The 14,685-nt window shown below is 42.0% G+C and overlaps 1 protein-coding gene across 2 annotated transcripts in view; it reads left to right on the top strand.

Annotated features, from left to right (window-relative positions):
- Positions 1 to 10,567: 10,567 nt before the first annotated feature.
- The window catches only part of LOC110563595 (pregnancy zone protein-like), a 42,641-nt gene continuing 38,523 nt past the window's right edge, over positions 10,568 to 14,685 (top strand). For both annotated transcript variants that reach the window (XM_060384257.1, XM_060384256.1), the window contains exons 1-2: positions 10,568 to 10,724; positions 12,888 to 13,071. In XM_060384257.1, the coding sequence (XP_060240240.1) occupies positions 10,642 to 10,724; positions 12,888 to 13,071 (267 nt within the window). In that variant the 5' untranslated portion in view covers positions 10,568 to 10,641. The remainder of the gene's footprint in view (positions 10,725 to 12,887; positions 13,072 to 14,685) is intronic.

Genomic DNA, 14,685 nt, shown 5'->3' with positions numbered 1-14,685 from the left:
GCCACTGTGTCCTCTTCTTTGTAGCTTTCACTATAGAAATCTCAGGACTATGAGTGCAGCTAAATGATTTGCTTCATTTTTGTCAAGTTTAAACTCAAGTTCGGGCACTTAAACTCTACACAACGGGAACCCTCCAATGCCCAGAAAGGCAAATAGGTCAAAGAAATGGAGGTAGAGGAGATTAGATTGAAGCTGGAGAGAATTCTGTGTCACCTCAACATAGAAATAAACAATGAAAGACAGACTCTTCTCAGAGCACATTCAAAACTGTGGCAGGTGGGAAGCAGAAAATTGCCCTAAATTAAGGGATGGATGTATTGAACGCAAGTGCTGTCATTTTAAAAGCTAATGTACCGCTTCAAGCTTCCCACTTGTACCTGGAAAGCAATACTTTACATCTGCTCTTTGTCTGATTGAGCATTCCTGCTGTGGCAATGAGTTTAGATGGAGGACAGAAAAGTGGGAGGAAACTGGAGAAAATGATAGAAAGGAAAAGTTTCTGTATCAGTTTTAACAAGGGCTTCTGGTCTCACTAAGACTCTTTACAGACTACGAAAAGGCGACCAACAGAATTCTCCAGTTGTGCTGTTAGAGAATTGGGAACCAGGATCTCCTAGGGCAGTGGTTCTCAACGTGCCTAATGCTGTGACCCTTTGATGCAGCTTTTCATGCTGTGCTGGTTATTTCATTGCTACGTCATAACTGTAATTTTGCTACTGTTATGAACCATAATGCAAATATCTGTGTTTTCTGATAGTCTTAGGCAACCCCTGTGAAAGGGTCATCAATTCCCCGCCCCACAGGTTGAGAACCGCTGTCCTAGACTATCAGGATACAACAAAATTTGAAAATATAAAGTATTTAGATAGTTGGGTGTGGGTTGTTTTGTGTGTGCAGGTCCTCCGCTCAGGGCAGTGTGTTCACAGTACCTAAGCACATTTAACCAATCTGCCCATTGATTCACATCACAGAGAGCACCTGCTCCATCTACTCAGGGGACTAGGCTTATTCTGCCTAGTTAAGATTCAGTCCCTCTAGTTTATCAAACACAGCAATTAAAACATGAGAGTGTCCATCAGCACTCACAGAAATATTAAAATGAAAAGACACAGTCTTCCTAAATATTCCAATATTCCACCCAAAGAAAATATGCCCCTTATAGCATAACATTGAAGAATATTGCTTTTCTATTGTTTTAATGTGTTTATAGGAAACTTTTTTCCTAAACAAATGATCAGTTCTTAATTTATTCGTGTATTCAGTAGTTACATTGGATATGTAATAAGATGGTTTCTCAAATTATAGAGAAGGAAGAAGGGCCCGATGATGGCAATAGAAACTAGCCAGTTGTTGATCTGCCTTCTGATAGACTGACGGCGGGCCCCCTGACTTTGTCCACTCCGCCATGCTGACCTAGTACAGAGCCCTAGTCTTGAATTTTTGACAACTGCTGAACACTCCGTAGGTGCTCAGGGTATAACAGTGAATGAAAGCATAGGAACAGCCACCCTTGTCTGACCTTCTGATGGGAAAGATAAATGATATATTTCTAATTTAACCAAAAACGTAAGCGGACACAATAGGCAAGAATAATTTGAGAAATGAGGAGGTGATAGATGTTGTGGGAGCTTTAACGTGTAGAGAAGAGTCAGAGGATCCAGGGTACCCTGCGAGCTGGGAACAGGGAAGACTGAGAGACAAGACACGGCTCTAGGGATAATCTCATGTAGCAAAGGCCTGAGGTAGGAAAGGGCACCAATGACATAATGTCTCAGGAAAGACTGTTCCTGGTTGTAAGATCAGCAAGGAAAAGAAACAGACCCTCAAGTAGAGGTGTGACGTGTGGTCAAGAAAGAGCAGCTAAGTGTGATTAGAGCAACACAAGAAATCAAGGTTGGACACCAGACACCAGACCAGGTAGGAGACCGAGGGTCATCGCTAGGACTTTAGCTCTCTCTAACTCATTGCAGGATTTTTGGTAGGTAGGTAGGTACCTGACTGGAGGGTCTAACATGATCACCTGACTACAGTTATTGAGGGGCAACTGTAGGACCACAACAATTTGGAGGGAATGTTACCTACACAGTAGAGTACATGTGTGTTCACATATATATACATACATCCATAAACATACATATATATCATATACGTACATCTGAACAAATCTAACCTAGAGAGGGAAAGACATGTACAATGAAAACTTTAAGACAGCGTAGTACGTGGCATTTTCCTCCTCCAAACTGACACATTCCCTCCAGGATAGAAAGGAAGGCCCATGAGCCTCGGGAGGGAAACAAAAAGTCACATATCCTACCAGAGAGTATAAAAGGAAATAAACAATCTCAGGTGTGGGGGAGAGAGGTACTCAAGCAGCTGTAGAAACACAAGATATCAAGACAGGGGAGGCCCCTGCTGGTGATGCAGAGAGCTCCAGGGATGTGGTTTCAAGAATTGTCACCCATGGGGGTGGCCCTTCTGGAGATGTAGTTACTTTTGAGCTATCCCTGTTCCCTGTAAGTAACTCCTCTCCTATATTCCTGTTAGTAACAGCAATTAAAAACTCATTTGTGGTGGTTTGAATTAAAATGGCCCCCACAGACTCATCTATTTGGATGCTTAGTCACCAGGGAGTGGAACTCTGAATTAAAAGGCTTAGAGGCATGGCCTTGTTGGAGGAAATGTGTCACTGGGGTGGTCTCTCTGTCTCTCTGTCTCTCTCTCTTCCTGTGGATCAGGATGTAGCTCTCAGCTACTTCTCCAATACCATATGTGCTAACACGCCCCTACCGAGATGATAATGGGCTATGGCTCTGAAACTGTAAGCAAGCCCCTGATTAAATACTTCCTTTTAGAAAAATTGTCTTGGTCTGGGTGTCTCTTAACAGGAATAAAACTGACTAAGACAAAAGTTGGTACGAGGGACTAGGGTATTGCTGTGATAGCCCTGACCTGGCTGTTTGATGGAGAAATACGGGAAAGCGTGGAACTGTTGGACTACAAAGGTGGTTGGAAATTTTAGGTGAGGCTTAATGGACCTTCCTGGTAGGAGCATGGAAGACAGCGCTGACAGTCATGTGACTTGTGGGGACTCAGCCCAAGGGGTTTCAGAGGGGAAGGATATTAGTAAGTGACCTAGAGACCTAGAGGCTCTTGTTGTGATACTTTGGCAAAGAATATGGCTGCTTTCTGCCCCTGCCCAAAAAATTTGCCTGAGGCCAAATTGAAGAGTTTTATATTAATGGTGCGGCAGAGAAGACTGCAAGACAGCCTAGTCATGACTATATGGTATGGTTATTAGTAGTCACTCTTATGCAGATCTATAACAAAAGGAGCAAGTCAGACAAAGAGTGTCTTAGGGTTTCTGTTACTATGACAACCAAAAAGCAAGCTGGGAGAAAAGGGTTTATTTGTCTTATACTTCCATGTCATAACCCATCACTGGGGGAAGTCAGATAGGAACTCAAGCAGGGCAGGAACTGAAGGCAGTTGCTGATGCAGAGGCCATGGAGAGGGTGCTGCTCAGTGGCTTGCTTCCCATGCCTTGCTCAGCCTGCTTTCTCATAGAAGTCAGGACACCAGCCCAGGAATGGCACCACCCACAATGGGCTGGGCCCTCCCTGACCAGTCACTAATTGAGAAAATGCCCCACAGCTGGATCTCATGGAGGGGTTTCTCCACCTGAGAATCCTTTCTCTGTGATGACTCTAGCCTGCTTTAAGCTGACACAAAACCAGCCAGTACAAAGAGGAACACAAACTGTGCAATTTGAGGAACAAAGGAACACCAGGAAACGTAATGAAGTCAGGTCCAGTGCTCAAGGAGATAAAATTTTCAAGAAAAGCCTGATGCTCTGTGGAAAAAAAGAAAGTGGTGACTTAAGACAAGAACAGGCTTAGAAGCTAAGCTTCTAATTTGTAAAAACAAATTAAAGAAAAGCTTAAGCAATGAAGGAAACCATTGTCTTGGTTAGGGTTACTATTGCTGTGATGAAACAAGATGACCAAAACAAGATGGGGAGAAAACAATTTATTTGGCTTACGCTTACGTTCATCATCAATGGAAGTGAGGACAGGAACTCAAACAAGGCAGGAACCTGGAGGCAGGAGCTGATGCGGAGGCCATGGAGGAGTGCTGCTTACTGGCTTGCTCACCATGGCTTGCTCAGCCTGCTTTCTTATAGAACCCAAGACCACCAGCCCAAGAATGGCACCACCCACAATGGGCTGGGCCTTCCTCCACCAATCACTAATTAGGAAAATGTCCTGTAGCCAGATCTTCTGTAGGCATTTTCTCAATTGAGGGTCCCTCCTTTCAGATAACTCTAGCTTGTGTCAGGTTGACATAAAACTAGTCAACACAACCACTAACAACAAAACCTGGCACAAATGTAATTAAGGCAGGGGGCCAGACAGCAGAAGAACTCGGTGGTGTCAGCCACTGAGTTCAGTAGAAGTGAGTTAGCTTTAGAGTCAGTGATACAAGAAAGGGGTTGTGAAATCAATCTTTCTCCTCAGCTAACAAAAGCCACTGAGGCCAGGAGTGCCAGGGGCATTCCTGCACGAAGGCCCAGAGAGAACACTTTGTGAAGCTGGGAAGGTGAAACCTGGATTTTGATGGCAAAGCCAGAGCTGTGAGATACCTGCCAAGAGGAGGGACATACAGGGTTGGAGCCAGCCCAAGGGAGAGAAGTGTGCTGCAGTTTACAAGAAGCTGAAGAGCACTTTGACATCAGACATGGATCTGAAGAATTTGGAGTTTGCCCTTCCGGTTTTAGGTCTTGCTTTGGTCCCATTTTTTTTTTTTTTTACTATGCTTGTTTCCTCCCTTTTGGAACATGCCATTGTATGTTGGAAGTCCGGGATCTGCTCCTTTATTTTGATTTTAAAGGAGAGAACAGTTAAGAGATTGCCATGAGTCTCAGAGACTTTGAACTTCAGACTTTTAAGCCGTGTTTTGAGACTGTGCTAGGTGACACAGACTTTTGAAGTTGGGCCAACATTTTTTTGCATTTTTGCATTGTGATTTGGCTACCCACCTATGGAGGCCAGACGATAGGGGTCAAACATTTGAATGCATAATCACCAGAGAGTGGAACTCTTTGAGAAGAGCAGAAGGATTAGAAGATGTGGCCTAATTGGAGGAAGTATGCCACTGGTTGAGGGTTTCGAGGTTTCAAAAGCCCATGCCAGGCCCAGTCTCTCTCTTCCTGAAGCTCCTGTTGCAGCTCTCAACTACTTCTCCAGCACCGCACCTGCTACACCTTCTGCCATGCTGCCTGCCATCATGATAATGGACTAAACCTCAGAAACCATAAGCAAGTCCCTAATCAAATGTTACATACAAATTGCCTTGGTTATGGTGTTTGTTTCTTCACAGCTTTAGAGAATACACATCATTGGTTCACCAAACTGGATATGGACGCAATCATTAATTTAATCTTTCACAGGCCCTTTTTGGGATGAGTAGACGTGTGTATGTTGTATCTCCCCAGGAAAAGTATGTCATACAATACACTGCAAAAAGAAGTTGAAGACAACACCAGAAGAAGGAACGACCACTCAGGATCCCAGACTGGTCAGATGAATATTGTAAAAAATGTCCATCCAACCCAAAGCAAAATACAGATTCAACACAATCCCCATCAAAATTCCAATGCAACTCCACCAAAATTTAAAAAAAAAAAAAATCTTAAATTTAATATGGAAACACAAAAGCTCAGGATAGCTAAAAACAGCCCTGAACAACAATAAAGTTGATGAAAATTTCACCATCCCAGAGTTCAAGTTATACTACAGAGCTGAAGTAATCAAGATAGCATGGTGCTAGCATAAAAATGGACACATTGATCAATGGAATAGAATTGCACACTCACATATAAACACACACTTCTACAGCCACCTGATTTTTGTCGAAGAGGCCAACAACCCCACTGAAGAAAGCATCTTCAACAATCGGTGCTGATCAGACTTGATAACTAGATCTTTATCTCCCACCCCGCACAAAACCCAACTCCATTTGGACCAAGAACCTCAACATGAGACCTGGAACCCCAATTCTAATTAACATAGAAGACAGCAGGAGATACTCTTGAGCTCATCAGCACAGGAAAGGGCTTCCTGGATACAACCCTGGCAGTGTAGACATTAAGACCCACAAATGATAAACAGGACACAATGAAACTAAACATTTTTTGAACAGCAAAGGACACCACTACCATTTGAATGAAGAGGCAGCCTGGAGGGTGGGAAAAACCTGAAAGGGAGTTATTATTTAGAACATGCAAGAACCCAAAAAAACCTAAATATCAAAAAAAACAAACAACCCAATTAAAAACTGTGGAGTGGAGCTAAACATAAAGTTCTTAGAAGATGAAATAAAAATAGCTGAGAAACGTTTTGTTTTCATGGTCAACATCCTTAGCCATCAGAGAAATGCAGACTAAACTACATTGAGATTTCATCTTACGCCAGTTAGAAAATTAATTTTCTACAAGGGCACTTTAATTGCGTGTACTGGGAGTGTAAATGCCTCTGAAGTCTTGGAAAAAGACAGAATCAATGAATTCTGTCTCCCTTGACAACACCCTGAGCTGATATCTGGATGCTGATATTGTACAACATAAAGCATGTGTCTTTGCGAAATAAAAACAAGGCATTCCTTACGTCCTTTTTGTCCCTCTTCCTCCTTCCCAGAGTCTGCTCAGAAGCATACACTGGGGGCTGAAGGGTGGAAATACACTGTGTCATTTTTCCAGTCTGTCCTCTGCCAGAGCAAGATCCACAAGGGGAGTTATCGTGCTGGCTGAGTTATCACAAGGAATATTCCCACTCGCTTTTCCTTACAACCTTTGTTTGTGATGCCATGTAAAGATGTAGGGCTTCAGTGTCGGCCTCAATATACTCAAATGCAGCTCAGATTTCTGTCTCAGTAATTTACATGTAGCTCCCCCAATGTACACTAAAACGGGGAGGAAACCTGCGTTCTCAGCCCACTCAAAATTGCTCAACGCTCTGCAAACACACATCTCGGGAAATGACACTGACTTAGAACTATGTCCAAAGGTAATGATGTTTTCCACATTTTTGAAATAGCTTTATTCTGATAGTTCAAAAGATTTTTGTTGTTGTTGTTTGGTTAACACACCAAAATAATTAACAATGTAAAACACCAACTCCTCTAACCTTAGTTAGTATAAATATTTAATGGTATAATTCAGCCATTCCGGTTTTGCTTTTTCTTCACAACAGCCTCTTTTTGCCGTTGCCATTAAAATTTGATGGTTAGTAGAGTGTGGATCTGTTAAACTTGATAAATGTGTAACAGTGTAACAAGTTATTTTACACACCGATTTGTTATTTTATGGGGTCACACACTTGCCATAGTGCACATGTGGAGATCAGAGCACAGGGGTCCCTTATCCCTTATTATGTAACTATGTATCTAACTCAGGTGGTCAGGCTTGGACACAGGTGCCTTGATCTGCTGAGCCATCTCACAGACTCCACAAGGTTCATGTTGGACACTTGACAAAAATCTCCCACTCAGATTCAACTTTGGCCTTGGTCTATTTCAACACTGTTTCTGGATTCCTTGAAATTGTGTATGAGCAATAACTTTAGGATGGTTGCAGCCATCACCCCCAAGGCATGACTTGCGAGTTATTTTAGTATGTGAAGACCCTCTCCCCATTGTCACATGCATTTCAGATGTGCCCTGGAGTGAAGACCTTCCTTCTAGTTTCTTACCTCAATATTTGTGTAAACTCTTACAACCAAGAGATCTTCAGCTTCTCTTAAGCTTTAAACATCCATTTCACTCAAATTTACTTCTGGTACGAGAAAACAAGGACAATACAAACGAGTCCTTCTGGCTCATCCTGGAGTTTCCTACACTCCTGTAGAAATGACCATTTTTGCTTTAAAACACTAACGCTTTTCTTTTCTGACTGCTATACATTTGCTGTTGAAAACTGCACAGAGGGAAATCAGGGAGCCTGCACAGAGACTCTAGATGAGCAGGACCTACATTTTTGTAGACAGTAGATCCCCAGCCTGATTGCTTACCCTAGAACTCAGTAGTACAAGAGTTATCCTAAGTACAGTGACTTCAACTAAAGAAAAACTAATTTAACAAGTATTCAGCTTCAATCTAGATGATTAGCAGCTGTGAACTAAAGTATAGATCATGGTTCTAGTAAAATGAAAACATCCCACAGAGTGCTATATTAGCAAAAGTCTTTTTATAGTTGTGTTACAACAAAAACAACAAAAAACAAATAAGCTGATATTTCAGTTTATTCAGATTTGCTAAGCGTATTGGGTTCAAAACTGTGTCTTTACTTAAGAAAGTGGCGGTTGGTAGCTATTCCTAAGCCCTAGTGAAACTTGGACACAAGCTCTAGGAACTTGGTGTAAAAGTGATTCAACAGATAGATATCCAAACCCTTTTTGCAACTGCCTGGTTTTCGGTGCCTTTCTTTGAAAAGAATGAAACTTTTCCAGACTTAAAGCATAAGTGATTAAATGGCATTGTTAAAGTACAGCCTCAACATTTTCTATCTCTTTTATGATGAACAAGTTTTCTTATTGCTTCTAAAATAAAATAAGAAATAGGATAGAAAAAAAACAGGTAAAAAATAGATTGTCAAAATTTGTCTCAAACTAGTACTAATCAATATCCATCCAAGGATACACGCTCTCATCAAGGGAGCCAAATGCAATATGCATCGATTTCATTAAGAGATAATTTTCAAACAAAATGTTCTCCTAAACCTCCAAGAAAAGAAATACATGATTACAGAGTACTATTTCAGTACTCTTTTTTTTTTTTTTTTTAATCTGAGCGAGGATCTCACTGTGTTCCTGGCTGGCCTAGAACTCACTATATATAGAAAGAAGAAGAAGAGGAAGAAAAGGAAGAGGAAGAAGAAGAAGAAGAAGAAGAAGAAGAAGAAGAAGAAGAAGAAGAAGAAGAAGAAGAAGAAGAAGAACCCCCTATATAAAGCAACTTTGCCTTGAACTGGCAAGCCATACCTTGCCTTTGCCACTCGACTGCTGGGATTACAGGCTTGTGCCACCACACCCTACCCTCACCAGCTCTTTATTTCTTATTTTGAGACAGGATCAACAAATTGCTCAGGCTGAGCTTAAACTTACTTCCGCTCCCAGGTCAACTTTTAAGTTATATTCTCTTGCCTCAGACTCACGAGTACCAGGGTCACATGCACCATCATAACCAGTGGAACACCCAACCTTTAATCTTGTGGTGATCTTATATTAATGTAATGGTGAGATTTTTCTTATTTTCATGACTCTGTAAGATAGATTCTAACACCCCTGTCTTGAATGACTAAATACTGACAAAATATTTTATTTTCATTCTAGAAAAATTGAATATTAAATAGTAATTGTTAAATAATAATATTAAATAGTAATAGTAATTAAATAGTAATATTAAATAGTAATTGTTTCCTTGTAGTATAATCAATCTTCTTCATTTTCTTAATGTTCAATAATATATTAAATATGTATTATATATGTCTTAGGTCCAAATGAACTGTCATTTTCTTTATGATATCAAAGATGAGGAGAACCATACAAAAATAAAAGCCAAACTTTTATGCTTTGGAGGGTGGGCCGGAGAGGTAGTTCAGGGTTTACTGTGCAAGCATCAGGACCTAAGTTGTATCCCAGCACTCACATAAAAGGCCAGGCATGGAGGTAGGCACGTGTAGCTGTAGTCACAGCCCTATGGAGCAGGAAGATCCCTGTCGATGGCCAACCAGTCTAGCCAACTGATGAGCTCTGGAAGCAGTGAGAAACAGGTGCTTCCCCTGGTCTACAGAGCTAGTTCCAGGAGAGCCAGGGCTACACGAAGAAACTTTGTCTTGAAAAGTTAAATAATAATAATAATGAGGACAGGGAGATAGTGGTGATGGTAGCTCAGGGGAGCGATAGGAGAGTTACTTGATGTTATCAGAGATTGTTAATCTCTGGCCTCCACACTCACATGAATGTGCACACACACCCCTGCTGTGTCACGCTTTTCCTGAGGAAAACGCCTGACATAAACGTCTGTTCGCCCCAGATCAGGATGCAATGACACATCAAAGTAATGATTCTACAAAAGTCTAACTTGACTTTTTTTTTCAATTTCTGAAAAACAGCAACAACAAAATTGCACATACCTTCAAAGTTACCTTATCTAACACCCTGTAGTAAATTTCATTCTGTCACTGAGTGAATGCAATACTCCTTGAGTTACAAAGAGGAGACTGACATCATATATCTGCACTCATAGCCCTGTTTGGAGAAAGTGGACAAGTATATCGAGGTCATCAAGCCATGTGTTTTATTTCATTTCTCTTTAGAAATGTTGAAAGAGCTGAACAGTAACCCGAGCTAGTGGCAGCCTGTTTTTTCAAACATTCGGGTAACTTTAAAAAGTAGGTAAAGAATAGATAATCCTGGAAATGATCTGGAATTGATTTTTTTATAGTGAAGTAGTTAATATGTTACAAAGTAAGTGGTTGGCAGTTTACAGTCACTGCCCGTCAGGTAAATAAAAACCAATCAGTCTGGACAACGATCAGAGTTCAAGAGGCCGCGGGCTCAGACCGGGTCTTCTCTGTCCCCCACCACCATGAGGAGAAACCAGCTGCTCACACCGGTCTCTCTCTTACTGTTTCTGCTTCTTCCCAGAGATGCCGCAGCTTCTGCAAAACCGTAAGCAACTCTATTTCCAGAAAATTCTACTGTGTCCCTCCTACCGCTGTGTTACCTCTTTCCCGGTTTCCTGTGCACTTAATCTGTTGACAAAGAGCTAGGAAGGACTAGGCTCCTGTGGAAAACCTACTCCAGATCTAGAGACCTCTGAGATCCATGGAGCAGTAATCATGTCAAGGAGCACCAGATAAGAATATAGAATTCCTACAAAAAAAAAAAAAAGATAAACTGTTTATCACACCAGATCTCAACCTTGCTAATGCTGTGACCCTTTAAAACAGTTCCTCATGTGCTGTGGTGACCCCAACCGTAAGTTTATTTTCATTGCTATTTCATAACTTTAATTGCTACTGTAATGATTAGTGATGCTGATATCTGATATGCAACCCCTATAAAACAGTCCTTCAACCCCCCAAAGGGGTCACACCCCACCAGTTAAGAACTATTGGTTTGTCACTTCATAGATGCCCTGTCATGTGCTGGTGTTGGGAAGTAACTAAGTGTCTGTTTCCCTAGTTGAGGGGCACCCAAGAGAGATGTATGAGTGACTGTGTGAGTCTCTTTGCTCACCCTTTCAGGAAACATTTAGAGGTTGCTAGATTTTAGAAAGCATGTTCACAGAACATGTTTCCTTAAATATCTTGCAATACAGAAAAAGAGATATGGTGAGAAAGAAAAGGAAGAAAGAAAGAAAGAAAGGAAGGAAGGAAGGAAGGAAGGAAGGAAGGAAGGAAGGAAGGAAGGAAGGAGGAAGGAAGGAAGGAAGGAAGGAAGGAAGGAAGGAAGGAAGGAAGGAAAGAAAGAAAGAAAGAAAGAAAGAAAGAAAGAAAGAAAGAAAGAAAGAAAGAAAGAAAGAAAGAAAGAAGGAAAATTCCCAAACAGAAGCAGCCATTGTAGAGGTCCCTAAGAACACCTACAAAGAAAGCCTTGCCCTTCTTAGGATCCGATATAGGGGAGGGATCTTTGTCAAGTTTGGCCAGTTCTTTTGAAAGAGGTTTTATGAAGATATAAAAGTTTTCTGGACAGACAGACACTAAGAAGTTGAGAAGCAATGTGAAAGATCCAACCTCACAGAGGGCTGTGCTTGGGTGGCTGCCAGTGAACAGCAGACAGTGCCAGGCAGGAAAGGCTTGTTTTTCTCTTGGCAGTGTCTGGATGTCTGCTGGTTAACCTAGCTTGGTATGGTGTACCTCACAAGTGAGGGGAAAGAGGGAGGCCAAGGCTGCTTCTTAGATTGGATTGAAAAACAATTCAGCTTCTCCCCAGGTGTTGCGTGTTAGTCTCTAGTGCTTCCTGTATAAGATTTGTGGTACTCACGTGGAACCCAAGGCCACATAAAGTTGGGTTTTTGTGGTTTTTTTCCAGTGATGAACTACTGAAGAGTTCATGGTTTGGACATTTGGGATTTCTAACCAAAATATATAATAGCTGATGCATCAGCTTGTCTCAAGGGAGACCTGACCCAAACATCAACCCACCCCAATAGGAAACCAACAATAGACTGAAAGAGTAATTCTACCAAAATCCAACTTGGTGAACCAATGTGTTTCGTTGGGGTTAACTACGGGAATATGAGTCAGAGGTTGCTTACAGGAACATGGATGATTCAAAAATAACTGTACCACCAAAAGGCTCACCTCTGTCTGGGTGCTGATTCATGAAAGCTGCATTCCTGGGGCTCTCTGCTGGTAGGAGGCCCTCCTCCAGGCAACTTGGCTGGTCCAGAAGTCTCTAAGAGGCAGCTCTGCCTCCTCGCTTCTCTCCAACAGTTGTTCACTGCCTCTGTAGCCATGGAGACACTGCGTCCATTCTGTTAGCCTCAGCTCTCCAGAACTCAGAGAATTTACTTCTTGAGTCTCCATCTCCTTTCTCCTCCCTCCTCCCTCCTTCTTCAAGGAAAGAATGTTTCCATTTGGAGGAAATTGCTACACGGCAATAACTTGAACTGATTGTTCAAAGTTTCTAATATTCCATGGGTGAACATTTCCTGAACAGCAGAGAATCATGTCAGTGTCTAATCTGGGGTTTTATGATGACCTCTGGGACCTCTCGGGAACCCAGTCTTCCCAAAACCAACGGCTGATGGCAATATGAAAGATGCCAGAAAACAGCCACAATAAAGATGTCTTTTGAATCCTTCACGGTTGATCCTCTTCTCCACAGACAGTATATGGTGCTGGTCCCATCACAGCTCTACTCAGGAGTTCCTGAAAAGGCCTGTGTCAACCTCAACCACCTGAATGAGACTGTGACGCTCAACATAAGTCTAGAGTATGGACTGCAACACATAAACCTCCTCACAGACCTCTCTGTGGAGAAGGACTCTTCCTACTGCAGGCCTTTCACGGTCAGTGTCCCTCCTACGATGTGTGGTACTGGTGGAGAAAGGGTAATGGAGTTGATCTTTATGTTCTCATTCATCAAAAAGAAATCTTTTCATTAAGGATAAATGATGAGTACAAAGAATACCTCAAATTGCTTTTATGACACTTACAAGCAGGTCAAATGAAGTGCTTAAAATGTTGCCAGAACCGTAGGAAAACTTCCTTTTACCTTAGAAATGAACTTCTGAGGTAAATAATATTTACACTTTTACAGATACAAATATTGAGATTCTTTTTTACTTTATTTTCACTTTAAGTTGGTGTCTCTGTGTATGTGTGCATGAGTGCAGGTAACCACTGAGGCCAGAAGAGGGCACCCTGGAGCTAGAGCTGTGGCCAGTTGTGAGCCTCCTGACATGGTTGCAGGACCCTAATTCAGGCTCTCTGCAAAAGCCTTAACTGCTGAGCCATCAGCTTTGAACACTGAGATTCTTTTTTTAATTAATTACATTTTATTCACTTTGTACCCCCATAAGCCCCTCCCACCTCCCCTCCCCATCTCACTCTCCCTCCCCCTTCTTCATGCGTGCCCCTCCCCAAGTCCACTGATAGAGGAGGTCCTCTTCTTCTTCCTTCTGATCTTAGTCTATCAAATCTCATCAGGAGTGGCTGCATTGTCATTTCCTGTGGCCTGGTAAGGCTGCTCCCCCCTCAGTGGGAGGTGATCAAAGAGCAGGCCAATCAGATTATGTCAGAGGCAGTCCCTGTTCCCATTACTATGGAACCCACTTGGACACTAAACTGCCATGGGCTATATCTGTGCAGGGGTTCTAGGTTATCTCCATGAATAGTCCTTGGTTGGAGTATGAGTCTCTGGGAAAACTCCTGTGTTCAAATTTCTGGTTCTGTTGCTCTCCTTGTGGAGTTCCTGTCCTCTCCAGATCTTAGTATTTCCCACTTCTTACATAAGATTCCATGCACTCTGCCCAACAGTTGGCCATAAGTCTAAGCATCTGCATTGATAGTCTGCAGGGCAGAGCCTTTTAGAGGCCCTCTGTGGCAGGTTCCCACCCTGCTTCCCGTTTTCTTCCTCCTCTGATGTCCTTCCTCTTTGCTTTTCGGGATGGGGATTGAGCATTTTAGTCAGGGTCCTCTCTCTTGATTAGTTTCTTTAGATGTACAGATTTTAGTAGGTTCATCATATATTACATGTCTATATGAGTAGTATATACCGTGTGTGTCTTTCTGCTTCTGGGACAACTCACTCAGGATGATCCTTCCCAGGTCCCACCATTTACCTGCAAATTTCATGATTTCCTTATTTTTCATTGCTGAGTAATATTCCATTGTGTAGATGTACCACAATTTCTGCATCCATTCTTCAGTTGAGGAGCATCTGGGCTGTTTCCAGCTTCTGGCTATTACAAATAAAGCTGCTACAAACATGGTTGAGCAAATGTCCTTATTGTGTACTTGATTCTCTTTTGGATATATCCCTAGGAGGAACACTGAGATTCTTAAAAGCCAAATTACTCATCTGGCTTTTAATGAGTAATTAAAAGCTAATTAAAAAGGCTAATGCTGCCTTGGAAGGTGGACTAAAATAATTATTTGTAATACCAAGACTTTCTTGTAAA

This window comes from Meriones unguiculatus, chromosome 5 (genome assembly GCF_030254825.1).
Source record: "Meriones unguiculatus strain TT.TT164.6M chromosome 5, Bangor_MerUng_6.1, whole genome shotgun sequence".
NCBI classification, from domain to species: domain Eukaryota; kingdom Metazoa; phylum Chordata; class Mammalia; order Rodentia; family Muridae; genus Meriones; species Meriones unguiculatus.
This window is presented reverse-complemented; position numbering and strand designations above follow the sequence as displayed.